General features: G+C 52.6%; 5 protein-coding genes across 11 annotated transcripts in view; 3 read left to right on the top strand and 2 right to left on the bottom strand.

The window, feature by feature from the left end:
* Positions 1-7,002, top strand: part of QRICH1 (glutamine rich 1) — a 43,315-nt gene extending 36,313 nt beyond the window's left edge. For all 5 annotated transcript variants that reach the window (XM_063114709.1, XM_063114710.1, XM_063114708.1 and 2 more), the window contains 4 exons: positions 3,747-3,855; positions 4,218-4,369; positions 4,697-4,787; positions 6,070-7,002. In XM_063114709.1, the coding sequence (XP_062970779.1) occupies positions 3,747-3,855; positions 4,218-4,369; positions 4,697-4,787; positions 6,070-6,262 (545 nt within the window). In that variant the 3' untranslated portion in view covers positions 6,263-7,002. The remainder of the gene's footprint in view (positions 1-3,746; positions 3,856-4,217; positions 4,370-4,696; positions 4,788-6,069) is intronic.
* A 314-nt stretch (positions 7,003-7,316) lies between these two features.
* Positions 7,317-12,235, top strand: IMPDH2 (inosine monophosphate dehydrogenase 2). 2 transcript variants are annotated; one of them, XM_063114017.1, is made up of 15 exons: positions 7,317-7,476; positions 7,908-7,956; positions 8,182-8,283; positions 8,387-8,461; positions 8,795-9,001; positions 9,506-9,593; positions 9,667-9,866; positions 9,948-10,038; positions 10,142-10,237; positions 10,473-10,544; positions 11,218-11,361; positions 11,447-11,591; positions 11,683-11,826; positions 11,907-11,990; positions 12,158-12,235. In XM_063114017.1, exons 1-15 carry the CDS (start codon positions 7,379-7,381, stop codon positions 12,177-12,179), a joined length of 1,617 nt encoding a protein of 538 aa, XP_062970087.1. In that variant the 5' UTR covers positions 7,317-7,378; the 3' UTR covers positions 12,180-12,235. The 2 variants fall into 2 exon arrangements, with proteins under 2 accessions (XP_062970087.1, XP_062970088.1); XM_063114018.1 differs by lacking the exon at positions 10,473-10,544.
* Positions 12,236-12,852: 617 nt separating this feature from the next.
* On the bottom strand, positions 12,853-14,452 carry NDUFAF3 (NADH:ubiquinone oxidoreductase complex assembly factor 3). Of its 2 annotated transcripts, none has more exons than XM_063114021.1 (5): positions 14,360-14,452; positions 13,640-13,832; positions 13,409-13,475; positions 13,195-13,295; positions 12,853-13,115 (listed from the first exon to the last, which is right to left on the bottom strand). In XM_063114021.1, exons 2-5 carry the CDS (start codon positions 13,736-13,738, stop codon positions 12,999-13,001), a joined length of 384 nt encoding a protein of 127 aa, XP_062970091.1. In that variant the 5' UTR covers positions 13,739-13,832; positions 14,360-14,452; the 3' UTR covers positions 12,853-12,998. The 2 variants fall into 2 exon arrangements, with proteins under 2 accessions (XP_062970091.1, XP_062970089.1); XM_063114019.1 differs by lacking the exon at positions 14,360-14,452 and adding an exon at positions 13,944-14,144.
* A 2,556-nt stretch (positions 14,453-17,008) lies between these two features.
* On the top strand, positions 17,009-20,075 carry DALRD3 (DALR anticodon binding domain containing 3). Its single transcript, XM_063114868.1, has 12 exons — positions 17,009-17,173; positions 17,254-17,549; positions 17,700-17,956; positions 18,050-18,129; positions 18,204-18,332; positions 18,688-18,761; positions 18,859-18,920; positions 19,029-19,111; positions 19,197-19,379; positions 19,455-19,568; positions 19,671-19,739; positions 19,841-20,075. The coding sequence occupies exons 1-12, from the start codon at positions 17,009-17,011 to the stop codon at positions 19,958-19,960; spliced, it is 1,632 nt and encodes a 543-aa protein (XP_062970938.1). The 3' UTR covers positions 19,961-20,075.
* WDR6 (WD repeat domain 6) lies at positions 19,607-27,020 on the bottom strand. Its single transcript, XM_063114867.1, has 6 exons — positions 26,881-27,020; positions 21,467-23,948; positions 21,272-21,355; positions 21,066-21,182; positions 20,849-20,967; positions 19,607-20,748 (listed from the first exon to the last, which is right to left on the bottom strand). The coding sequence occupies exons 1-6, from the start codon at positions 26,978-26,980 to the stop codon at positions 20,285-20,287; spliced, it is 3,366 nt and encodes a 1,121-aa protein (XP_062970937.1). The 5' UTR covers positions 26,981-27,020; the 3' UTR covers positions 19,607-20,284.
* Positions 27,021-27,180: the final 160 nt, after the last annotated feature.

The following is a 27,180-nucleotide window of genomic DNA, read 5'->3' as shown; positions in this document are numbered from 1 at the left end:
ACAGCTGCTCCCCCCAAAAAGTAATTCTTCAAACTCAACAAGAAAACAACCGGATTTTAAAATGGGCAAAATATCTGAACAGATACCTCACCAAAGAAGATACACAGATGAAAAGATGCTCATCATCACATATCAGGAAGTTACAAATTAGAACAAAAATGAGATACCACTGTGCACTTATTAGAATGGCTAAATTCCCAAACACTGATAGCACCAAATGTTGAGATGGATAGGGAGTAGCAGGAACTGTCATTAATTGCTGCTTTCAAAGACACTTTGGCAGTTTCTTATAAAAGTAAACATATTCTTATGATAAAGTGTTTGCACTTCTTGGTATTTACCCAAACAAGTTGAAAACATACATCCACAGGAATATATGAGTTTTAATCCTGGTTCTGCCATTTATTAAAATGTTATGCTGCTTAAAAATATATCTTGGTTAAACAAAAATTTTTTTGAGTGCCTCCTATGTACCGAGCAGTATTCCAGGTGCCAGGGAATATAATATAGCAATGAAGAAAATGGTGCTTATAGTTTAATAAGGAGAGACAGTGTATATATAAGCAAAATAAGTGTTTTGAAGAACACAAGGGAGTGGAAAGTGTTAAGGACATTAGGGAGGCCTCTCTGAGGGACTATCATTAGAACAGACATGAGTGAGTGAGTCACTCTTTACATGATTTGTAAATTTTCAAGCCAAGTATGGACATGCAAAATTGACTCTTTTTGCCTTTTATTATGGAAATTTCAAGCATATATAAAAGTAAACAGAATAATGAGCCCCCATGTACACATTGTCCATGGCAAATCTTTTTTCATATATACCACCACCTGCTTCCACCCTCTTATATTATTTTGAAGTAAATTCCAGACATTTTACCCATGAATACTTTGATATGTATTTCTGACATACCACAATGCTATCATCATAATTTGAAGAGGGGAAAAAAAAAAAAACCCCAAAAAGAGTAATTCCATATTGTCATCAGGATCTATCCTGTATTCACATTTCTAATTGTCTCATTATTTATTTATTTATTTTTGGCTTATCTGAATCAAGGCGAAAATATGGTCCATATTTTGAAGTTGGCTGTGTCTTTTAATATTTAATCTTAATTTTTAATTTTCTCCTTCATTTTTTCTCTTCTTACTTATTTATGGAAGAAATTAGCCTGAACTTTAAATTGTCACACAGTCTAATTTTTCTTATTGCATCCCTGTGGTGGTGCTTAACATATTCTTTTGTCCCCTATATTTACAGTTGATTGTTAATTGCATATAAACATTACTCAGGTTTTTGTGTGGGGTTTTTTTGGCAAGGATACTTCATTGGTGACTTTTCTTTCATCATGATGCCCATAATTCATTAATTCATTACAGGTTCCAAAACAGTATTCTAATGTTATTACTTCTAATTATTAGTTGAAATATAAAGCTTCGCTTCCTCAACTCTCTTGATTCTAGCAGTACAGATTATATGAAAGAGGCAGGATAAGGGCTTCTTTCTTTTCCTTTGTTTACCACTTTTCACAGTAATGAGTTGGTTCACCAGCTACCCCCCCGTGATGACCAATTAGGTTTTTTTTGTTTGTAAAGTCATGAATTTCAACATATTTGATGTGATTTAGTCCATTACAGTTATCTTTACTGATGTGCAAATTGTCCTATCTTTGGTCATTTGGAGCCTCTTTAAATTGTCGCCTAAATCCTTTTGACACAGCCTGAGTAGTCTTTGATAACTTCCTTGATTTCTTCTTTTTTTTTTCTAAAAAGATGACCAGTAAGGGGATCTTAACCCTTGGCTTGGTGTTGTCAGCACCATGCTCAGCCAGTGAGCTAACTGGCCATCCCTATACAGGATCCAAACTTGTGGCCTTGGTGTGAGTGAGCCACGGGCCGGCCTATAACTTCCTCAATTTCTGATTCGACAGAATGTTCCATCTCATCTTGGAAATTTCTTGTCCTAATGTGGAATCCATCTGTTCTCCATGGAGCTGGTTCCCTTTAATGGGAAATGATATTTCAGTACCACAGTCTAGATGATAGGGATGCTCATTGCTCCTGGGTTGGTCATTGTTTCTAGGCCCTTCAGTGGGCAGAACTAAAAAATGTTTTTGAAGATGAAATATATCATTTTGATGCTTGTAGTTCAGATTCAGAACTACAAGGCTTTTATATAATGTTTTTATCTATATCTCCTTTCTTCCATACCAGGAGTCCTGGTTCTCAGGCATTAAAGTTCATTTTATATTGAACTTGGCTGGTTAGCTAAGTTGCTAGTGCAGCCTTATAACCACAAGGTCATGGGTTCAGATCCCCTTACTGGCCAGCTGCCAAAAATAAATAGTGTTGTTTTGAAGAGACTAAAGTTAGGGACGAGTTAGGGAAGTGACATCAGAGATGGCAGATAGCATAGTGGATCTAGAGAACCAGTACATGCCAAAGTATGCCTGGAATTGCTTCTAGGAGATGGTCTCTCCTGAGAAGAGCTGTCTTCTGCTACTCGTCCTGCATCTCAGGGGCTTCAGATATGTCTGAGAGAAGGAAAGCTTTTCCCATTACCACCGGACCACCTAATACTCAAAGGGTGGACAAGAATTAAGCTAGACCTTCCTTAAAGAGACAGAAATACATTTAATGTAGTCAGAAGGCCAGTTTTGGCAAGAACAAAGAGGAGTGTATTGGACAGAATGTTCCTTTTCCTGTTTCCAGGAAATGTCACCCTCATTGCCCACCTGGAGAATCCTGAAACCCTACAGAAGAATGTTGGTGTCTGCTGCTATCTCACCATGCTCCCAATGCACAAACACTTGCATATGAAAAGGGCTTCAAAGTGGTCAAAGTGTCAGCTTTCTTTGGTGCAGTCCTGGCTGCCCAGGGCTCTTGTTGAGACCATTGGCCTTTGTCCTTGCCTAGCTCTGGGTTTGCTTATGAACCAGGGTCTTACAGTAACACCTGCCCTGGGGAAACTTATAATAGTTGAAATAGTCAGTCTACCCTTTATCCAGAGAAGGGATGAGAATAGGCTTGCCTTCTAGAGACAGAAGACATTAGAGAAGGTAGACATTAGAGAAGGTTTGGTAAGGGCAAACGGACATGCATACCAATTTTGGGGGGGCCTAGACACTTTTTAAAATATGATGTGAAAGTTTTATCTGTATATGTGCAGAGTTTGGTTTATAGTTTTAGGTATTTTACTCTCCCTGAGGGCAATCCTTTTGCTCCATATTATCCTTGAATTAGAGGAAGAATTTGTCAGGTAACAACACTCATGTAAGGTAATGATGGTTTCATCAGCCAAACTCAAAGTGAGGTTTCTCACAGCAGCAGCATCACCTTGGAACTTGTTAGAAATGCTCATTGTTAGGGCCAGCCCTTGGCTCACTTGGGAGAGTGTGGTGCTGATAACACCAAGGCCACGGGTTCAGATCCCTATATAGGGATGGCCAGTGGCTCACTTGGGAGAGCGTTGTGCTGACAACACTGAGTCAAGGGTTATGACCTTACTGGTCATCTTTTTTAAAAAAAAAAAAGAAATGCTCGTTGTCAGGTCCCACCCCAGAAACTTGGTTTGGGACCCAGTCATCTGTGTTTTAACAGGCTTTCCAGTTGGTTTTGCCACACCCTAGGGAGACTTCCCTGATTACACTTAATATTCTTGTGTGGTCCTTGTGTCTCACCCCTCCTCCTGTGCCTTTGAAGGACCACCTGCCATTCTCTTGTTATAGCGGTACTCTTCCTCCTAGGCTATGTCCTTCCCAGCCACGTGACTGAGGAGATGCTGTGGGAGTGCAAGCAGCTTGGAGCTCACTCCCCCTCCACACTGCTGACCACCCTCATGTTCTTTAACACCAAGTAAGTGTTCTCGAGGCTCCACGCTTAGCCACTGCTGGTGTCTGCCCAGTGAAGAGGGTGGAAACTACTCAAGAGGACTTCTGAATTCCTCTGACACATACTTGAGAGCTTTTGGGCTACTGAAAACCCCCAGCCCCACTTGGCTACGTTTTGTGTGGTGACCAGTGAGGCAAACAGCCTTGCCAGACCCCTACCATTCAACTTTTGATGTGGCTCCTCCACTGGACACTGAGCTTTGGTATGGCCCTGCCCAGATCCTTGGAGTTTGGGCAGTGGCTCCTCTGAAGCACCAATGAGTGGAGAGTGATTCATGGTTTCCTCCTTGCACCCCTCCCTCTGCCTTGCTTTCACTTGCGGTCCAGGTACTTCCTGTTGAAGACAGTGGATCAGCACATGAAGCTGGCCTTCTCCAAGGTCTTGAGGCAGACAAAGAAGAACCCCTCTAATCCCAAGGATAAAAGCACAAGTATCCGATACCTGAAGGCCCTTGGGATACACCAGACTGGCCAGAAAGGTAGGGGAAGGAGGCAGGGACAGCAGTATTAGGTGTTACCTGTTCTGTTCTGCCTTTGTGCCTGCAAGACTAGTGATGAGTGTGAAGTTTCGAGTTTGATGGGTAGGAATTTACCACTGACTCCTCCCCAACCAAAAACTTCAAACTTTTCTCCTAGAAGCAGAGAATCCCCAGAGAAAATAGCTGCCTCTTCCCTTCAGAGTCACTGCCCCTGCCTCTTACCTTTCCTCCCTCTACCCAGTATTTCCTAGTTGGGGTTGCTGAAAGCCTAAGGTCCCTGGTCTGGACTGAGCTAAAGTCTGTGGTGGTTGGGGGTGTGTTTTATAGTTACAGATGACATGTATGCAGAACAGACAGAAAATCCAGAGAATCCACTGAGGTGTCCCATCAAGCTCTACGATTTCTACCTCTTCAAATGGTGAGGAGGCTTTATTTTGACTGACTAATCTTGTGTATGTGTGTGCACGTGAGGATGCTCACTTGCGTTCTTATGTTATTACGGGAAGGTGGCATTCTCTTGTCCCAACTGGGAGTAAAAACAGATCCAAAAAGCTAAATATAGAATCAGTATTGCTAGCTTTTTCAAAGTATGTGATATAAAAAGGGGCGAAGATCCAGAGAAGTCACCTTCATCACATACTAAGCATGGCCCTGTATCTTCGTGGCCTTGACCTTTTGTCACTGCCACCATCAGTCTAGGGGAGACTCATTTTCTCAGGTTTTGCTCCCTCTTGCCCCTGCAGTTTGGCATGTCCTCTTCACAGCAATGCCAGAATGATCTTTCTAGGTTGCAGATCTTAGCATGTCACTTAGATTAAATCTTCAGTGGTTACTCATTACTCCACAGAGTAATCTTTACATGGTGGACAAGGCCTTTTGTGCACTCTCCCTTGCTAACTTTATGTCCCTGGAGTTCTTGGCTCTAGCCACACTAGCTCATCTCCACTCAAGGGCATCATGCTGTCTTCTCAACTTAAACAACTTTATAAGGGAAGCATTTGCTTTCCAGATTCCCTTATTCCCTCTGGCTGTTTTCTCTGTAGCACTTACCACTATTTGTCATTTTGTGTGTATTTGTGTAAATATTTAATTGTCTCCCCTCTTTTCTGTAAGCTTAATGAGGTAGGAACTATTGTTCCTGTTTATTTCTTTAACATTAGCACCTAATGCAAACCTGGCATGCAGTAGGCCCTTGATAAATCTTGAATGGATGGGTGAATAACTGTTAGAGGATGGAGTGTGCTAAAGTATTTAAATAGAGCTACAACACAATGGCGGGCGGCCAGGAGTGGTGGTTGAGCCCAGACAAGGGCAATTATTATTAGGTAGAGAAAACAACATGAATAAAGACTTGGATATACGCCTTCTGGGCAGTGAAGTTGGCTGCAAGTAGAATGTGGACGGACTCTTGTAGATGAGCCCAAGGGAGCCCTAGGCAGGTGCAGTCAGTGATCAATCACAGCTGGCACATATGAAGACGGGGAAGAAGGAGGCAACCTGTCACTGGCATTTGCAGTAGCCCCAAAGGAGGTCCTGAAGGTAGTGTGTGATTGGCTATGTGGAATTCAGTAGCTGTGCCACCATACCTTCCAGAGCTGCTGCCTTCCCAGTTTTTGCAGACAGCATCTGTTGGAGAAATTCAAGGTGGGAGGGTTGAGGTTGTAGTGGTGTTACCCAGCTTTTACTGACCTATTCTTTAGCCCCCAGAGTGTGAAAGGCCGGAATGACACCTTTTACCTGACACCGGAGCCAGTGGTGGCCCCCAACAGCCCAATCTGGTACTCAGTCCAGCCTATCAGCAGAGAGCAGATGGGACAAATGCTGACCCGGATCCTGGTGATACGAGAAATTCAAGAGGCCATTGCGGTGGCCAGTGCAAGCACCATGCACTGAGATGCCTCACCATGGTGCAAGAGAAACCAGCCAGGAAAAACCAGACAGACTTTCACACTAAAGAAGAGGCCTCCATTTTTCTTTTTTCTTTTTTTATTGGTGTAGTTATGAAGCCTTTCAGGCTGCTTCTGTTTAAAATGTAAAAGAAAACTGCCCCCTTTGCATCTTCATAAACCTGCAGCAGCAGACTCCCCAGCCCATGGGGGCTCTGGGTTTCCTGAGAGCCAGATGTCATAGAAAGTTGTTGGCTGACGTTTTCTGTTTTGTTTGGGGCCTGGGGAAAGGGCTTGGACTGTTAGGAGAAATGTAGCCCCTTCCCTTTCTCGAAAAAAGATGAAATTAATGATGGATGGACCCTCCGGGGAATCTCCCCAGCTGGCTTCTGCCCTGGACTGGCAGACTTTGCTAACTACAGGGGAGCCACGTTCTTTCTTCATGCTCAGACATAAACTTAGCATCTTAATGGAAGGAAAATGAGGGGGACTTCAATTATGATTTATTAAAGACAATTTCTATTACACCCTCCTTTATGACAAGTGACATTTTAGATGTTAAAGTAAAAACTTTACCATGCTTTTTTTTTTTTTTTTTTTTTTTTTTTTTTGGCCTAACATTGAGGCCTTAAACCTGAGGCTCCTGTGCCTGATGGAATTCTTGTAACATACACTTGTGTATCATATAAAAATACCACTCTGTTTCTCTTATGTATTCTTACTCTAGTTGTTTATTAAGAATGACAAGCACGTCTTTTCAACGTTCTAGTGAACAACGCCTCTTTATTTGGGGGAGGAGCCTGGCGGGACAGTGGAAGCAAACCCATGCCTGTTAATGGAACTGGCCGAGGTTCTGCGGGAGGCGGGTGGGACAAGAAACAGCGTAGGTCTCCAGCGGCAGGGCTAGTGAGTGCTGTGCGCACGCGCCCCGTCCCTATAAGCCGCGCACTTTCCCTATAAGCTCCGCCCCTGCAGCAGGTTCCGCCCCCGCGCGCTACGTGCTGACGCCAGCGGCGCCACCGGCGCGGTGACGAAATCGGCTGGTTTATATTGGCGCGGCCCAGAAGGCAGAGGCCTCTGCGGCGCGGTCCTTGGAGGCACGCGGCGCTGACCCCTGTTGGCCATGGCCGACTACCTGATTAGTGGGGGCACGTCCTACGTGCCAGACGACGGACTCACGGCACAGCAGCTCTTCAACTGCGGGGACGGCCTTACCTACAAGTGGGGGCATATGGGGTTCACCTGGGCGAGGAGAGGGGCGGCACTCAGGGCGAGGAGGCCAGACGAGAGCCCTCTTGGGAGCGGGCGTGGGGTACAGGTTCTGGAAAGTACCTATCTCCGGGGATCATTTTGACAGATCTGCAGCGCGGGGTGGGTAGGGGTGGGGGGAGGCATCTCGACAGTGCTTGAGATTTCAGTCTAGAGACTCCGTTCTCTGGACACATGGAATTGTCAGGGTGCCAGGAGTACTGATGACAGCTCGGTGGCACAAAAGGTCCCCTGTCCCCTGGTGCTCTGCCTTACTCGTGATACATGGGCTCAATCAGTGCCACTTTCTGCTCAGAGGCCTTCTGGGATGATCTATGGGGATGGAGTCTCATGCTACCATAAGCCTGAGAGCCCTACTCCCAACTCACTCCCCTCCCCCACAGCGACTTTCTCATTCTCCCTGGGTACATCGACTTCACTGCAGACCAGGTGGTGAGTATGATCAGGAACTGGGTCCTGAACATCAACGTGTTCTAAGGCACTGCTGTTGCCTGGTTTCTGGGCTACATCACCAGATTGGTCTTGTGTGTGGGTTTTATGGAACGGTCTTAATGGCTGACATGCAGGTCTTACAGAGCACCTGTTTTGTGGGGGACCTGGTATCACCTTGAGGTATAAGAGGTGCTTTCCCACACTAGTGGAGCTTTGTCTCCTCAGGACTTGACCTCTGCTTTGACCAAGAAGATCACTTTGAAGACTCCACTCGTTTCCTCACCCATGGATACAGTCACGGAGGCTGGGATGGCCATAGCAATGGCGGTGAGCCCCCTAGTGTATTGGGGGGAAGAAGCAGGGATGCCAAAGGCATGAAATTGTGCTTCTTATTGTCACTTATTCTTTCTTTTGTCTGTTTATCCTGTAGCTTACGGGTGGTATTGGCTTCATCCACCACAACTGTACACCTGAATTCCAGGCCAACGAAGTTCGGAAAGTGAAGGTCAGACGGGCAAGAATCTTGGCCAAGAGCTCCTGGGAATTGCACTGAGCTGGAGTCGGGTGGGAGTGAGGGAATTATTTTGCTAATTTAGAATCCTTTCTCCCCACTGTGGGGTTCAATTACTGAGAAGAGCCTGAGACCCCATTTATTAAGGCAATAGAAGAGGACTGGGTGGACAGTGCTTACACCCAACATGTCTTGTTAGTGGTGTTGGTGCAATTCGGTTTTGTGGCACTACCAAAAGGGGAGCTAGGCACAGACCTCATGCTTCAGACCAAGAGCCTGACGAAAGTGGTTCAGAGATGCAATGCTCTTTCTTGCCATTCCTTTCAGAAATACGAGCAGGGATTCATCACAGACCCTGTGGTTCTCAGCCCCAAGGATCGCGTGCGGGATGTTTTTGAAGCCAAGGCCCGGCATGGTTTCTGTGGTATCCCCATCACGGACACAGGCCGGATGGGAAGCCGCTTAGTGGGCATCATCTCCTCTAGGGACATTGATTTTCTCAAAGAGGAAGAGCATGACCGATTTTTGGAAGAGGTGGGTGCCATAGGCAGAACATAGCCAAGCTCTGGCAGCCTAGACTGAAGAGTAGGAGGCTTCTGTTGCCCATATGACATGTGAGGGCCTTTTCAGTTCCAGAAAGATAAATGCCTAGTTTCTGACTCCTTCATGGGTTTCTGCATCCCCTACCCCAAGAGGCTTTTGAACTATGTAAACTTGCTAGCATTCATGCTTTGTTCTTTGCCATCCCCAAGGTGAGGGCAGTACTCAAGGATCAACATCAGCCCCCCTCTTCTAATTTTCTTTTCATGGTTCCTGTATGATGATTCTTTCTCCACAGTGTAAGAGGCTGTTCCCTGTAACATGTTTTTTCTACTCGACACTCACTCTTACTATACTGCTGTAGGGACTGTTGAGTTTCCTTGGGGAAGGGTGGTTTAGTGTAGCAGTGTGAATGTGGTGGACTTTGGAACCTCACCCCTGAGTTAGGGGAGGTCTGATCTCTGACTGGTCCTTCCTCATGGCTCTCCTTCCTTGTAGATCATGACAAGGAGGGAAGACTTGGTGGTAGCTCCTGCAGGCATCACATTGAAGGAAGCAAATGAAATTCTGCAGCGCAGCAAGAAGGGTGAGTCCTAAAGGTTGTAAGGGACCTGGAACTAATGCTCAGGATCCTGATTCTTGTCTTGCCCTGACCTCAGGAAAGCTGCCCATTGTAAATGAAGATGACGAGCTGGTGGCCATCATTGCCCGGACAGATCTGAAGAAGAACCGGGATTACCCACTGGCCTCCAAAGACACTAAGAAGCAGCTGCTGTGTGGGGCAGCCATTGGCACACATGAGGATGACAAGTATAGGCTGGACTTACTAGCCCAGGCCGGTGTGGATGTAGTGGTTTTGGTGAGCTGCTGCACAGGCAGTGTGGGGCAATAGGGGCAGCTGTCATATCACAGTCTGACTAGGATTTCCTTCTTGTCTCAGGACTCTTCCCAGGGAAACTCCATCTTCCAGATCAATATGATCAAGTACATCAAAGAGAAATACCCCAATCTCCAAGTCATTGGAGGCAATGGTAAGGCAAGACTGGGCACTGAAGGATGTGGAGTGGGAGTGGGGGAGCTGGGCTCCCTCCCACCTGGACCTTCACATGAGCCTTTACCTCTCCTTAACTTTAGTGGTCACTGCTGCTCAGGCCAAGAACCTCATCGATGCAGGTGTGGATGCACTTCGAGTGGGCATGGGAAGTGGCTCTATCTGCATCACCCAGGAAGGTAAGAATATGCTTTGGCAGGCCCCACATACCCTGGGGCCAAGCACTCTTATGGGAACTACATTGAGTCCTCCAATAGGGGCAACCCTGGGGCCAAGCAGGCCTCTTGGATGGGTGACATGGCTGGAAGCAAGACGAGTTCTTGTCATCCCTCACCTGCCACTCCCCTGCCTAGCCTGGCCTCCTTGCTCCTGCTCTGTGCCCTCTCTAAACTCTGGTCTGTTTGTTTTATTTAGCGGCTCCCAAGATCCCTCCAGACATAAAGTCCCACAGCCCCAAATGCCCTTCTACTGTCACGGGCTGCTATAGTAAGTCCGGCGCGGCCCATTGGCCCGGCCCAGCTGCCCACTGCCCGGCTGCTTGGTTGACTGTAGCTGTAGCTCCCGGGGTTTGTGGTGCTGACGGGTGGGCAGGGCAAACTGATGTACAGACCATGGTTTGGGGGCTACTTGAGAACACAGCCCCTTTCCCCTTTTCCTGGGACATTCCTAGGGCAGGACCTCCTTCTTCAGGCAGGCCCTGCTCTGTCCACATCTTCTGCAGTAGGCATGGCTCAAGGACCAGCTCTGGAGCCTGCTGTCCCTTCCACATGACCATTCCCTAATCTTGCCTGAGCTGCCCACCATGCAGGGAGGAAGGGCCTGCTCAGTGCTTCTGGGAACTAACTGCACTGTGACTCCTGCCCCATCTCATACCAGCTGGGCGGGGCTTTCCAGGCTGCTAAGACTGCATGTGCCCGAGGCTGCCCTGGGCCCTGCACATATGCACGCGCACATGTAGTGGTGAGTGAAGGCTAGCACAGTTGTTTGTACTGTTCAAAGCAGATGGGGCAGCAGCCATCCCAGACACATCTCTTCCTCAGCCAAGCTGCAGTCCTTTTGCAGTTGTAGCCAAGAGCTCCTGGGTGCCCAGTGTGGCCATAGGGTCCCTCCCTGTCCCCACTAACTCCACCCACCCATCTTTTCCTCCATCTCTCAACAGTGCTAGCCTGCGGGCGGCCCCAAGCAACAGCAGTGTACAAGGTGTCAGAATATGCACGGCGCTTTGGTGTTCCTGTCATTGCTGATGGAGGAATCCAAAATGTGGGCCATATTGCCAAAGCCTTGGCCCTTGGGGCTTCTACAGGTGAGGCCCAGTACTCCTGGAGCCTGTTGGAATCCCTTCCCCAGTGCTCCTCTGGCTCTACCCCAAGCATTCCATCTGCTTACAGTCATGATGGGCTCCCTTCTGGCTGCCACCACCGAGGCCCCTGGTGAGTACTTCTTCTCCGATGGGATCCGACTAAAGAAATACCGTGGTATGGGTTCTCTCGATGCCATGGACAAGCATCTCAGCAGCCAGAACCGATACTTCAGGTGGGACAGGCAGGCCAGTTACTCCACCCCAACCCTGCATTAACTCATCCACATTCTATGACCTTGCCTGTGTCTCTGCCTCTCCCTGCAGCGAAGCTGACAAAATTAAAGTGGCTCAGGGGGTGTCTGGGGCTGTGCAGGACAAAGGGTCCATCCACAAATTCGTCCCCTACCTGATTGCCGGCATCCAGCACTCTTGCCAGGACATTGGCGCCAAAAGCTTGACCCAAGTCCGGTAAGCTTGGGGAGCTGGGACATGGGTAGAGGAGCTGGTATAGGGCTAGCCACCCACATCTGACATCTGCACCTCTTCAGAGCCATGATGTACTCTGGGGAGCTTAAGTTTGAGAAGAGAACATCCTCAGCTCAGGTGGAAGGTGGCGTCCACAGCCTCCATTCGTAAGTGACCTTGTCCCTTGGGGGCCTGTGCCGTTCCTTATACCCTTCGTCATCCCTCACCTGCCACTCCCCCACCTAGCCTGGCCTCGTTCCTGCTCTACGCCCTCTCTAAACCCTGGTTTGTTTGTTTTATGCCCTCACATCATAAGTTGTCCTTCCGTCTACAGGTATGAGAAGAGGCTTTTCTGAAAACAGATCTGCATATCCCCTCATTTTTTCAATAAAAATTTGAAAAATAAAAAGAAGTTATGCTTGATCTTTGAAGTTAGTAAGCAGGTGGGGTTCTGCAGCTGCCACCACCAAAGATGCACACACAGTACCCTCATTTCCAGGGGGAGCCTCAGGCCCTGAGATAAAGGTGCTCCATGGACCTGGATGTGGGGGCTAGGAGGGGTAGTTCCAGGTTCAAACAGTTCTGAGGCTGCACACAAACCAACTCTGGCTCCTGAGGTTTTTTGTTTTTGTTTTTGCTTTTTTTTTTTTTTCCATTTTTCTTTTCAGCTCCTGAGAGGCCTCACACTGAGAATCTAACTATTGCCCCTCCCTAGGAGGGGCTCAAACAACAGTCCATGGGACTGGCATCCACAGGGCCTCCTACTAGCCCAAAGCTTGGCCACATGGGACCAGGTCAAGACACATATATATTCCCTAACTCAGATCTCTAAAGGATGTTGAGGTATCCTCAAATCTGCATGTGAGCAAGTAGACAGATATAGAACAAGTAAATATACTGCCTCCTGGCCTCTGAAGGGCCAGGGAATCCTAAGTAGTCTAGATGAAAAAGTGACCCCTAGGTTTCTTCATAGCCCCTAAGAGCCCACTGAGCCAGCAGCCCCTAGCCAGCAAGACACTTGATACAAAATGAGAGAAGTGTATAAATTATTAATATGCTGGCAAGCAAGACAAGTGTTTAAATGCCAAAGGGGAGACGACAGTAAAAGCGTTGGGAAACCCTGCAAACTGCAAAGTGTCAGGGCTCTCCTGGACAGCAGGTCAGTTCCTAGTGGTTCATTCTGCAGCTTGGCCTAGAGATGTGAGTGAAGTCTCTCCAGGTGGGGGGATGAGAGCAGCTCCTGTCACTCGGCCTTCATGACACAGGAAGTTGAAGGTGGCACAGGCATTGGGCTGCAAAGAAAAAGTTAGCATCAGCCTGCCTAGGTCTAAGCCTAAGCTCCATGCAGCATTCCCAAGTCGTGGGGCTTACCGTGTCCTGGACTTCCACAGCGATACCCCGCTGCCTCATGGCTTGCAGCACCTGGGATTGCAGCCGCTCAGTCCGGTCTCCAGTGCCCACCACAACAATCTCTAGGAAATGGAGAGTGTGGCTAGGCTACAATCAGGTCTGTTAGGAGGCTAGGGTAGGGTGGTCTTCTGGGGCTCAGAACACCTTAGCATTCCCCCCTCCCCTCACCCCATACCTATCCGGGGCTCTAGCATCCAGAAGAGTGAGAAGCTCTCTTCAGTGATGTCCTGGTGAGATCCCACCTGGGTGGGAAGTCGGCGGGTTCAATATAACAAGCACATACACGCAGCCTCTCTCCCCAGCTCCATTATGGGCAACAGGGAAAAGCCAAGTTAGTCAGGGACAAAAGCACGGAAAGGGCCTGTGACCTTCGGCCTTAGTTTCCTCACTGTGGGGCAGAACTCACATTCCACTGCACCACCGAGTGCGGGAGCAGAGCGCAGGGCCCGAGCACACGGTTTCCGTTGACCGTGAAGCCGCGGCTGTTGTAGCTGTCGATGTACATGGTGTGAGGGGACTCGCGTTGCAGCAGAGAGATGTGCGTCCGCTGATACAACTCATCATCCGCAGGCCATAGCCGGTGCCCACGCCGTGGAGCCCTGCGGAAGGGATAGGGTAAGGCTGTGCCGGTCTGCTGGGCCGGAAGGTGCGGGACTGGGGATCGCCGTCCCTGGGGAGCGGGATGGTCGGGGCGCGGGGGCCGGGCTCACCACGGCAGCTCAACAGGCGGGCAGCGCAGCCCTGGTCGCGCTCGGTACAGGGAGCGAAATGCGAAAGCAGCAGCCATGGCTGACAGGCGCGGAGCGGGGCCCTTTGGCTGGGTTGTTGGGGATTTAGCGGAGCCTGGCCCAGCGCTGCTACAGCGCCCCCTGTGTCGCGGAGGTTACTAAGCAGCTCAGCCGGCCCAGCAGGGCAGTACAATCTGTCCCAGGAGGGTGCGTCCCCCGGCGCGGCTCCGGTGTCAGCACCTGCCGCCCGCCCCGGGTCCCCGCCGATCGTCCCACGGGAGTGGGACATCTGGTAGCGTGACCGTCCTCAGGGCATTCTCTGGGACGCAGCCGCCTGCACCCCGAGCCCTCCGCCATTACGCAGGACTCCCGGGGCCCGGGGCGGGACGACCGCACACCTGGTCGTATCCCGCACACCTGGCCAGAGCTGGGTGCCAGCCTCCCAGACCCTAATCCCAGGCTTTAGGGAGTCCGGCTCCGTGAGCGGAGCAGGCAGCTCAGGTTTCCAGCGCTCGCCTCCAAATCCCACCCCTCCCAACCGTCACTCGCGCGACCGTTGGCGGCGCAGTCTCGCGCTGCGGGGGGCGTGGCAGCGCTTGGATTGGCTTCTCGGGAGCCCGAGGGGGTGTGGTCAGGTGGTTTCGCCTTAAAATGGCTCCAAGTCTGCGGACAGCCCGAGCAAGCGGAAGGGCACGCCGTGGTGGATCTGTTAGAGCTGTTTGGCTGGGAGTGACCGGGCCGAACCGGACCAGACTTGAATTGGACACCGCCTGGAGCATCACCCTGTCCTCGCTCAATCTGCTTGCGTCCCGAGAGTCCCCTGCTCCCCGCCTTGAGCCGAGTCAAAGGCCTACTGTCTCGAGAGTCGCTGGCGCCGGCGCGGGGTTTGGGTATCTCGGCGCGCCGGCTCTGTGGTGGCCTCAGGAGAACATTGTCGCGTTCGCTGCCCGCGGGTCCTCGCGGGCGGGAGGGTCCGCACAGTCGGGGCCTGGCCGCGGGTCTGCCAGGGCCAGTCGCAGTGTGCTTCCGGGGGTCTCGCAGCTGCTGTGTGGGCCTATTCGGCCACTGGCGTTCCGGGCTCTGGCAGCGTCACTGGACAAAGGGCCCCGGGCGCGGGGGTGTCCCCGTGGCCAACGCGCGAGTTTACTTCCTGTCCGGCCCGGTGGGCGCGATTCCCTCTTAGCGGACTCCGAATCCCGCTCCGCCACCGTCACTGCGCTAGTGGCCCCAGCTGCGAGGGATAGATAGGATCTAATCCGGATCTAATCCTGATCGCGATATGGCTCCCGGGGAGGCCCCCACCTCCCCTCCTATTGTTCTGGGGCCCAGGTGAGCGCCTCGTTCCCACTAGACTCGGTTTCACAGCCTACGCCCGGGTCCGCCTCCTGGGTCTGGGGTGGGCGGGTTCTGGTCTGGCCCCATGGCGAGTGACCTGGGGGCAGGAGCCCCCCTCCAACGGCTGGACAGCGGGCAACGGAATCCCAAAAGCAGCTGTTGTCTCCAGAGCATTCCAGCTGCGCTTGGATTTCGTTCCCTGCTCTCCTGCCTGAGCAGCGCCCTGGCCCAGAGGGATGGCCCCTGACCCCCAGACATACTTTACTAGGCCACTCTGGTCTCCGTCCCTCTCTCAGTCGTGCCCTCAGGATGGAGATGGCGGGCGTAGACGTCGGGGAATCGGGGCTGATGGTGGTCATCTCTGGAATCCCAGGGAGCATTGGCGAGGGAGGGTGGGCCCAGGGCCTTCAGTTAGGGCTGCAATGGCGGTGAGTCCCACAGGGCCGCCCCAGCCAGCAGCTCGCTAAAGATAGTCCTTCACTTCCTGGGGAAAAACCACCCCAACCGTCTTCGTGGACCGAGAGTAGCTGAAGTCCCCAACTCGGCCGCGGGCCTCCAACCCTGCTAGCAGCTGTCTCCCAGGTCGTGGGCCCGCTGCATGGAAAGCGCTTTGGAATGACACGATCACTCCCGTTGAGTAGGCACCCAAGAAGCCATCGGGAATGTCGTGTCCGCCCAGTGCTCTTTCGCGCCTCCCTGCAAGGCCTCACAGCCCTGGCCCAGAGAGGGGCCTTGCCAAGCTTTTCCTGCCCCTAGTTTTCCCTCCTCTCTTGAGCTCTGGACACTGGCATCGCTTCAGCACAGATCATGGGATTTCCCAGTGCTGGGTAGGGTTCAATCTCTATTAAAATGGGGGGGAAAGGTTTGCATTGAAATGAAAACATTCGGGAACCCTCGTGGGGACAGAGGGAAAAAGCTTTCCCTCTGGTAGAGGAGTAGGTTTCTCCAACTGAAGCTTGTTTAGCTGGGTCTTCTCATGGTCACGTTGTTTAGTTGGCCCATAATGGCTCCTTGCCTAAAACAGGAAGCGTGAAGATCGCTGTTAAAGTACACCAGGTTAAAAGAAAAACATTAAAAGCTGGTAATTCTGGAAACCGTCATGATGGTTCTAATTATTACTCAGGTATCAGGAGAAGAAAACAGGCAATTCTATCAAAGTGGGTATTTATTGGGAATAAAGACCACCCATATCTCAAACGAGGAAATGCTTGCAAATAACCCAAAACCGCCGAATACAAATTTCTTTTAAAAATGAGATTTACGTAGATCCTGAAAGTGACTTGAATGTTACCACCGTATTCCAGTAGACACCTCATTTGGAACTTTTGATGTTTTAATCAAATGTAAAATGGAAATGAAACGCTATCAGACAAACACAAACATGTGAGACTTCGGTAAGAGAAGGTGCTCTTTCTGAGCCCCCACCCGCTTGCAAGAATCCTTTTCCTGGTTGGTGATGCTGGACGACGGCGGAAGAACCCCCAGGCCCAGGGAGAACCCCGAGATGTCGGATCCAGGGCCCGGCAGTGCAGGTGGACCGCGCGAACGGAGTGTTGGGGGCGGTAGGTCAAAATCAGCCCACGCGGCTCCCAATGGCGCACCTGTCGGCTGAGTGGGACTGCCACCGGATCCCCGCCCCCGCCAGTCGGCCCTCCCGGAAGTTCCACCTCCCGACATTTTGTTTCTGGCTTCCCTCATTCCTTCCGGTCGCCATGGCGACTGGGCGTCTTGGAGTGGGAGACACTCTGGGGGCCCTCAACGCGGCCCTCGGGCCTGGCGGCCCAGTGTGGTTCAAGGAAACGCGCGCCCGACACCTGCGTGCCCGAGACTTCCTGGCGCCGCGGCGCGCGCTACAGGCGCGCTTCGGAGACGGGCAGGTGGACGCGAGCCGGGGGGGACGTGCGGCCAAGGGCTGCAGGGAGCTCTACCGCCGGCTCACACGCCCGTCCGCCCGCAGGTGCCCGAGAGTGTGCTCCGTGCCGTCGCCTCCCTGCAGGGCCCCTGTGTCGCCCCGGTGCTGCGCTGCGTGCCGACCCCCGCAGGTCTGTCGCTCCAACTGCAGCGGCCTGCCGTCTTTGAGCGAGTCCTCGGCGCCGTAGCCGCCTATGCCACGCCCGCCATGCCTGCCTCGCCGGGTCGGCGCGTCGTCCTGCACTGCCCTGCGCTGCGCGGCGCCCCCTGCGGACTCCGCCTGAGCCAGCTGCGTGCCGTGCTCGTTGCCGACCATCTGGCGCGAGCTCTGCGCGCTCACGGGTGAGTGGGGCCGCGGGGCCAGAATGGAGAAGGCGGGACCGCTGGGAGTCTAGAGATCAGCCCCGCCCTCGGGGACAGCCGCTGCGGGTGGGAAGTCGTGGTGCGCTGGCTCAGGGCGCAGGCTAAGGCAGGCGCGCCCTCTCTTTACAGGGTGTGTGTGTGCCTGGTACCCGCTGTGCGGGACCCGCACATGCTGACCTTCCTGCAGCAACTGCGGGTGGACTGGCCCGCTGCGTCGGAGAGAGCCTCCACCAGAACTCTGAGGAGTCGCGCACTTGCGGAGCTTACCTCTGCTCATGACGGAGGGATACTGGCCTCCGGCGTCCTAGGCAGACTGTACCTGAAGGAGCTGGTGGAAGAACAGGGCCGTGCAGCTGGCTATGACCCCAATTTGGACAACTGTCTGGGTAGAACCTAGAGCCTAGCAGGGCCAGAAAGGAGGGAGTGGAGTGCCCTCTGCACTTCTTGCCAGCTTCAGCACATGTCTGTTCTCTTTGCAGTTACTGAGGATCTGCTCTCTGTGCTGGCTGAGCTGCAGGAGGTTGTGCAGCATTGTCCAGAGGACAGCTACCCAGGCCTGGTTAGTGACTCCCAGCCCTGTAGGCAAACCAGGTATCCTGCATCTCTACAATGACTTTTCTCCTCCTTTATAAGGCTGGGGCCCCAGATGCTGGTACAGACAGCTGCATGGTTGTACATGTGGTGAGCTGTGAGGAGGAGTTCCAGCAACAAAAGTTGGACCTGCTTTGGTGGAAGTTGGATGACCAGGCTCCTCTCAGACAGGTAGGTTAGTGATGGTGGAGCTCCCCCCACCCTTCATCCCCCAACCTCAGAGGGCCCTTGAAAATCCACCAAGCTGAGAGGTCCAGAACTTGGCCTTGGTGAAGATGCTGCAGTTGAGAAGGCATGTGCGGCAGGTGCAGAGGCCCTGAAGAAGGTAGGGTTTGAAGGCACATCCCAAGAACATTGAAGAATAAGTTGAGGTGGCTGGACTACATCTTGAGGGGCTGTGCTTGAGAGGGGAGGCAGTAAACCTGGTGGTTACAGGTTGGGGGAATCTGGGAACTTGGGCACCTAGAGGGATTTATTGTTGGAGGGTAGTGCCAACTGGGCTGAGACCCTGCCATCTTCCTAACAGAAGTACCTGGTCTGTGGCCCAGTGAAAGTAGCTGGTGCACCTGGCACTCTGATGACTGCCCCTGAATACTATGAGTGAGTGAGGCTGGCAGAAAGGCCAACCTGAGCCAGGGTAGTTGAGGTGGGGGGAGTCTGCTGGAACCCTGCTCACTGGATCTTCTCTCACTCTTAGGTTACGGCATTCCCAGGTGTGCAAGACCTCAGCACTGAGGCATGGTGGGGATTTGTCACAAGGTGAGCCTGGAGATCCTGGCTGTGCTGTGGGGCAGGGACTGGTTATTTGAACCCCTGCCCCTTGTTCCTTGCCTGCAGAGACTGAATGACCAACTTACACTCCCTCAGACCCAGCCTGGACAGAGATCTTTGGGGTTCTCTCTGTGGCCACCATCAAGTTTGAGATGCTAAGCACAGCCCCACAGAGTCAGGTGAGCCTGGGCACCTCACAAGGCTAGGGCTGTGGGTACAGGTTATTGTGGCCATCCTCTCTGCAGCTGTGCCCTCATTCTCCAGCTTCTCCTGGCCCTGGCCAACAGCAGCATCTCCACGAAGGGCACAAAGAGTGGCACCTTTGTCATGTATAATTGTGCCCGTCTTGCCACACTCTTTGAGGGTTTCACACACAATGTGGAACAAGGTCTGTACCCCACTTTTCCACCCGTGAGCAGTCTGGACTTCTCACTACTACATGATGAGGTAAGTGCCCCTCCTGCGTAGCTAACACAAGCAGGAGGCTTGGACCTTCCCTCCCAGCACTCTTCTCCCCGACAGGGTGAGTGGTTGCTGCTCTTCAACAGTATCCTCCCATTCCCTGACTTGCTGAGCCGGATAGCAGTTCAGGCCTCCACAGCCCCAGGACGCCACATCACTGCACACACAGAGACGGTGAGGAACAGATAATCAGGACAGATGCTGCACACTTTATTCTTTATTCTGGGCTGGGACACAAGAGCAGAGACAGGCCAATGACTGAGTCTCTGTCTTTAGGTGTGCAAGTTCCTAGTACAGCTCAGCATGGACTTCAGCTCATACTACAACCGTGTACACATCCTAGGGGTGAGCTAACAGCAAAAGGGGCATGTGTGGGAAGTACAGAGGAGTGCATGATAAAGGCAAGGGAAGCAGAGGATGAGAGCAGCAGGCCTCTTTTCCTCCAGGAGCCTCAACCACACCTCTTTGGTCAGATGTTCGCCCGCCTGCAACTTCTGAGGGCCGTGCGTGAGGTGCTCCACACTGGCCTGGCTATGCTGGGCCTCCCTCCACTAAACCACATCTAAGGCCACAGAGGCCCCAGTATCTGGGAATATTCACAAAGTCATCAAATAGAAAAGAAACAAAAACCCATAGATGTTGTTAGGCGCCTAGAGCCAAAATAAATTGCTTCTGTTACAAAGTTCTGTCCTGTTGTGAGAAGTGGAGCGTACTCTTTAGTCCATCAAGGCAGCACTCTACTCACCACCAGCTCCTGCTCTCAAGTCAGAAACCTGCGGCCACTGCCGCCTCCTCCCCTCAGGGAATGCTGGGCATGGGCAGAGAGAGTCAATCCCTGCTACACTCTGTGAGCAGGCCCCATGCCCAGCATGCCAGCCCCATGGGACACCTCAGTCATACCAGTTGTAAACCTCAAGCCCCTGACCCCCAATAGCACAGCGGTGGCCAAACTCAGGGCTCACAGGCCAGCAGTCCATGTCAGCTACATCTGGCACATGGTACACAGTGCTGTTCATGAAGGTGGGCTCACCATGCCCCAGATGCCAGAAGGTCAGCCGTTGGTCAATGGAGGCTGACACCATGAGCTGTGGGCTTAGGATCTTGACACCTGTCACATGGGCAGCATGTGCACAAGGGACAGAGTATTCCTCTAACACACGCAGCTGAGGTACCAGCTCAGGGCCCCCCACAGCTTCTTCCAGCTCTGGCATCTCCACAGCAAGCATGAAGACATGGAGGGAGCCATCCTCACTGCCACTAGCCACGAGATGGTGGCCCTCATGTGTGGGCAAGATGTGCAGGCTGTTGACACCACAGCTGTGGGCCTGGAGGGTCAGGCAGGGGGTGCCCAGCCCTGGAGGAAGAGGATGGTTGTCAGGGACCTGACTGCCACATGTGTGAGGGCAAAATGAGCAGTGGGGAGGGGTGGCAATGTTTACAAACTAGCTACTCACGGTAGGGAAGCCCAGGGTCCAGTGGAGGCTCCAGAGCAGTGGAGCCATGATCAAGCACAGTGGTGAGATCCCAGAAGGCCAGGCTGCCATCGGTAGCTGCACTGCACAGAAGCAGCCTCCTGGGAGCCAGGAAAGGGCAGCTAGCTCAATGAGAGGGACGAAGAGCAACAGGAACCCCCAGCCAACCCAGGAAGGACTATCATTCAGCCCATCTCACCGTTGCTGGTTGGGTGCATCATGTGTAAAGGAGTGGACCTTGAGGACACACCGCTTATGGTGGAAGGTTTCAGCGAACAGCTGCAGAAGCCGCCCAGAGTCCTGCAAGAGAAAAAGCCTGGGGGGCGATAGGTGGCCCAGTTCAGAACCCATCCTGGAAAACCTCACCTCCTTGGTCTCCCCAACCCCTGGGCCCTATGCTCTCACCTTACTGCCCCATCACTACAGGCTGCAGCCACAAGGGGGCCAAGGCCAGGCTGGTCAAGTTCACACACAGCGAGGGACATGTACCTGCAGAGACAACACATAGCTGTCAGGTAGAGCCTACAAGTCTGGGGGCATCTGCATAGGGCTTACCCTCCATGATCCCAACCCATGTCCCTGCCTGACAGTGTACATTACCTGGTCTCTGGATCCACCTTGACCATCCGATGCCGATTGCGCTGCCGGTCCCAGTACTCATCTAGCCGGTGGGACGAAAGGTGCATGACATGGCAGGCGAGGTGGCTTGGGGTACTGGGGTCTGGAGTGATCATGATGCTGAAGCAGTGCATCTCAGCCCGCCCCCCCGCAGACACCACATGGGCAGTCAGGCCTGGCCGAGGATCTTGAGGGCCACCTGGGGTGCTGACGCCCCACACAGCCACAGCACGTACAGAGGAGATATGGTTACAAACAGCTGTGAGTGCATGGGCCGAGCCTGTGGCTGTAGGGAGTGCCAGGACACAGACAGTAGTGTCCTCACTGCATGTGATCACAATGTCAATCAGGCCAGGTCCCTCACTGCCAGGCTCCAGGTAGTCAGGCTGCATGATGCTGGGTACCTCAAACTCAGGCCCTAGGGTGATAGTGCCGACACGCTTCACACAAGTAATCTCACGACCATGTAGCCCCTCCCGGAGAATCACGTGTGGCCGGGTGCAGCCACCCAGAGCCTGGTACAGCATGACATCCCCATCCTTGAGGTAGGCAAAGGCCATAGCTGCCTCAGTATCAGAGAAGGCCCAGGAGCGGTGCCCTCCACCACAGTTGATGATGTGCAGCTTCTCGTGAGACCGGGGGCTCCACACCACAAACTCATTGGCGTGGAAACCCAGGATGACCATGCTCCCATCAGGCACCATGCGGAGCCCAGCCACCCAGTTCATGCCTCGACAAGACTTCTGCCTTAGAACTGGCTGCAGCTGGCCGCCTCGCACAAAGAGCTGGTAGTAGGCACCATCGCGCCCTGTGGTGTACACGTAGCCACCATGGCAGGTGACCGAGGTCACACCCTGCTTCCCATGCAGAGAAGGTAGAGTAGACACAGGGCCCCACCCGGCTAACACATTCCCACCACCAGCACAGTCACCACCTGCTCCAGGTGCCCCAGCAATAGCCCCAGCCTTTCCTCCAACCCCAGGGTCCCTGAGCAGACCTGGTCTGGAGGGGAACAGCAGCACGGAGCCCCGGCGGTCCCCACACACCAAGAAGTCACCTGGGGGCAGGAAAGCACTGCATGTGTGCCATCTCTGCTTGCTTGGGGGCAGCAGGTACCGGCAACGTTCCTTGACAAAGATGGCCTTGCCAGAGGGTGCAGCTGAGATCTCCAGGCAAGTCACTACCCCACTAGGGCCCGATGCCAGCAACAGAAGTTCCTCATAGCCACGCAGGGCCCAGCTCAGGCTGTGCACCTTCCCAGGAAACAGGATCTGGTCCACAGCAGCAGTTGGAGTATTGATGGGGACAACCTTGACACGACCCTCCCCATTGGCCATGGCACACAATCCGAAGCCCTCAGGACCAGGGGCTGCTTCCAGCAGGCAGTAAGACTGGAAGTGCTTATCTTCTAGCAGCTGCTCCCAGCACTTGACCTCGACGTCATAGAGATACAGGGCCCCTGTATCAGTCACTGCCAGCAGTCGCCAAGAGCCAGCTAGTGTCACAGCCTTAAGAGCACCAGGCCTGCTACCGGACTTGAAGCAGAGAGCCGAGACCCCCAAGCCTGGGTACCCACGCCCTACCAGGTGCCAGAGGCGAATGCCTGAATCATCACCGCCCGTGATCACCCAGGCCTGCCTCTCATGGGCAGCTATGGCCCGGATCCCACGGCCCTGGTGACCCCGAAAGGCCTGGAGGATCTCACCTTCATGGCTCCACACCAAGCAGACGCAATCCTCTCCTGCACTGATAAGGTAATTCTCCAGGAGCTTGACCTGCCACACACGGGCACTGTGCCCAAAGCAGTGACCAATATTCTGCACCCGACCCCCAGGCACCCGCAGGTCGCCCACTTTCCAGATGCGGACACTTCGGTCTTCTGAAGCTGTAGCCAGCAAGCCCTTGCTTTCCAGGTATGACATGCTGAAGATGATGCCCACATGCCCACTGACACGTCGGTCAGGTGCCACAGGCTTGTTGTCTGTTAACGCAGCTGCTGGGTACCAGACCAGGAGTTGGTTGGAAACGGCACCTGCCACTATAGTTAGCTCTTTCCAGGTGTCTCCAATCAGGCAGGCTGAGGAGAGGGTGCACCTGTCCATGCAAGGCACCTCCTGCAGGATGCACCCTATCACAGGGTCATATAGCACCACTGAGTTGTGGCCCAGGGCCAAGGCCACATTGCCTTCAAGCCAGCGTGCATCCCAGATCCAGTCAGACATGTTCCACAGACCAGAGCGCCAGAGCTCCCGGAAGCAGCCCTGTCCCCAGCTAATTTTCACAATTCGGAGTCCCTTGCTCCCAAACACAGCCACCATGGCCTCTGAGTCAAGGTCTCCATTGGGCTCTGGCCGCACTCGGAACCCATGGACGAGATAGTGGCCAAGAAGGTTCTGCACGCGCTTCATCATCCGCAGATGCCCACCAAAGTCCAAGCTGTACACCAGGATGTCAGGCCCCTCACCTAGACAGAGGTAAAGAACCACATGAGAACCTGTCATTTAACTCTGATGATCCATGGGGAAGAGTTGGGGGGCAGGGAGTCTTTTCAGCATGTAGTCTATGAATACGTCAAGAAACACAATCCTGCAGCTTGACTCTTGGAAAATCCTTGGTTTCAGCTCCATCTCTCCTTATCAGTTCAATCACAAATTCCTCAAACTTACAGCCTCCTCCTTACCCCACGTCACTTTCACATTTAAGATGGGAAACCCCTCAGCTTTAGTCCCCGAATCTTCAGCCTCATCTACCTCTACATGCATCCTTCCGGATTTCCAGAAGCCTCTTTGTATCTCAGAAGATGTGAGCATATTCAGTATCGACTGGGAGAACTAGGAGAGGCAGCCCACAGTTTAGGAGCAGAGGTTTGGGCTTGAGTCCTAGCCCTTCTGCTGGCCAGCTGTGCGAGCCCCCCTTCTGTGCATGGAGGCTTAGGCTTAAGAAGCCCCAGCATAGCAGCAACACAAAGAGCCCTCAGAAGGAATAAATGAGCTATGGCAATCAAGAGCCTAGACAGGGTCTGGCACATAGCAGAAACAAAAAGAAACCTCTTTTCTTGCTTCCATGATGTGCATTCTCCTTGTTTCCCTGCACCCCTTTCTTAAGGCACTCCCAGAGGCTTGCTCAGCACCTGCCTCCACATAACTCACATGCTTTCTGGGCAACCGCATACACCCCATCCATGTGTACAGAAATCACACACTCAGATCAACCCAGATCTCTCTAGAACTGGACCCTCAACTGCCTCCTGGTCATCCTGCAGGCACCTCTCACTCAAACTCCTCCTCCCCAAGTTCTCTCGATGTTCCTCGTCCCAGTGATCGTTACCACCCTCTGCTCATCCCCCAGCCTAAAACCAGGAAGCCCACAGATTACCCCTCTCTTAACTTCCCACATCTTATCTGTCTCCAAGTTCTGTGGATTTTATTTTCTAAGGAGTTTGCAAATCCTCCCCACCACAGTGACCCTGGTTGAGGCCATTGCCTCTTACCTGAGATGAGAGCAGCAGCCACTCACACCACTTCCAGCCTGCAGTCTCAGTCTTTTGACATTCAATAAACATTTGTTGAGCATCGATTATAAACCAGACAGTGAACTAAAGGCTGAAGTAATGAATAAGACAAGCACAGACCCTGCTCCTATAGATTAGGCAGACGCTAAATAATGTTACACAAATAAATTACATAGTTATAATTTTGGAAAGTTCTAGGTAAGAACTATATAGATTGCTTTAAGTACATATAAAGTCTAATCCAGTGATTATCAACAGGGGACAATTTCTCCCCCAGGAGACACTGGCAATGTCTGAAGGCAATTTTTTTTTTTCCTTAAGGAATTAGGAAGTGCCATTTATCATGGGAGCCCTTTTTTTTGGCAGCTGGCAGGTATGGGGATCAGAACCCTTGACCTTGGCGTTGCAAGGCTGTGCTCTGAGCTAACTGGCCAGCCCTGGAGACACTTTTGATTGTCATAACCAGGGATTGTGCTACTAGCAACTAGGACCAAGGACACTGCTAAACATCCTACAATGCACAGACAGCCCCTCACACAAAGAATTATCCAAAATGTCAATAGTGGTAAGACTGAGTCTAATCTAACCAGACTTGGGTGAGTGTCAAGGAAGGCCAACTTGAGGATACAACATTTAGGGTAAGGATTCAAGGATAAGCAGCAGTTTGCCACAGGAAGTGGGGGATAGAGGGTATAGAGGAAACAGCAGGTTTGATAACCATGAGGTGAGAAAGAATTCTGGGTAGTATGGAACAGGAAATGAAGGGCTCATGAATGGGCTAGATGCTGGCCAATTAGATGGTTAGAGCATGGTATAACACCAAGGTCAAGGGTTCCAATCGCCATACTGGCCACCAAACAAAAAGATGGGCTAGACAGAATGGTACTGAGGGGGTCAGATGGCATGGCCTCAAATGATGGCAATAAAAGCAGAGAAATACAGGTGCCATACGTATGAAATCAAGGTCAAACAGACTGGCTTGGGAGGTGAGGTAAATTCTTGGACACATGAGTGGCTGGTGTTCCCACTGCAGAGGTAGACCACCCAGCAGGAAGACTGCTGGAAGTCGTGGGAGTAATTCATTTGTAGACACCTGCACGCTTGGGCCTGAACTCATAAGCGAACAGTTAGGAATTCAGATTATAGGTGCACATGGATGGAATTTAAGGTGCCCTGCCTCTGGACACTTAAAAAACTCAGCACCACCATCATCAGTACCTTCGCGTCAGAACTGACTGCTCCCCAGGACTCTGATACCTCAAGTCTCAGGACTTTGCAACCAGCCACTGGGGCCTGTGCTTCGCGATCAGGTCCTCCTCAGCGGGACCTTGACACCCGATTTCCTGGACCCCAACCATCTCAGGAGAGGCCTCAGCCCCCAAATCCACAGCCACTGCTCTACTCAGGTCTCATCTCCAATTTTCCCTGAGCCCATCCAGAGGATCTTCAACCCCATCTTCGGTGAAGAGCCTCGCCGTGGCCCCTAGGGGGCACACCCCTCGCCTCCCAGCCGCACCTCCGGGGGCCTCATTCCCTACCTCCCCACCCCTCCCAGCCTCTTCAGAAGCCAAACCCACATCCACCTCTTTGAAGGGGCCGCACACCCCTTTCCCTCCCCCGCCTCCAAACGACCACGTTCCCGCGCACCTTCTGGTGGCACCGCCCACCCTTTCCATGTTGGCTGCAGTTTGTGAAGAGCCGCGGTAGCCACATCAGCTACCTCAGGTTGGCCCTCATTCCCGCCATCTCCTGAGCTCCCTTCCCACCTACGACCGGGCCTCATCCTGCAGCCCGGTCTCCTCAAAGCATCCCTTTGTTCCTGTGGCCCCGCCCAGGCGGGCGCTCAGTTTCTTCAACCTCTAGCGCGCCTCACGCCAAGCCTCACCCGCCAACAGCCGTTCCCCCACGCACTCCAGACCCGTGACCGGGAGGAGCATGAGCTCCGAAGTTGCCCGGGGCCAAACGTAGTCCTCGAGAGCGTCCATGTTGCTCCTCGAGCCGCCGCGGCTCTCACAGCCAAGAAAGGATCTGAGCTCTCGCGACAACGACCCTTGCCGACGCGCCGCGCTGCGATTAACTGCGCCCTTAGCTACAGGTACCAGAGGCCAGGGCCGCCAGGCAACAGACGCCCAATGACGACCCTTCGCCCCATACATTGCAGCCTGTGATTGGCGGGGCCCGCGGA

The sequence above is a fragment of the Cynocephalus volans genome, chromosome 11, assembly GCF_027409185.1.
Source record: "Cynocephalus volans isolate mCynVol1 chromosome 11, mCynVol1.pri, whole genome shotgun sequence".
In the NCBI taxonomy this organism is placed as follows: Eukaryota; Metazoa; Chordata; class Mammalia; order Dermoptera; family Cynocephalidae; genus Cynocephalus; species Cynocephalus volans.
The sequence above is the reverse complement of the archived record's forward strand: the minus strand, read 5'-3'. Positions and strand labels throughout refer to the sequence as shown.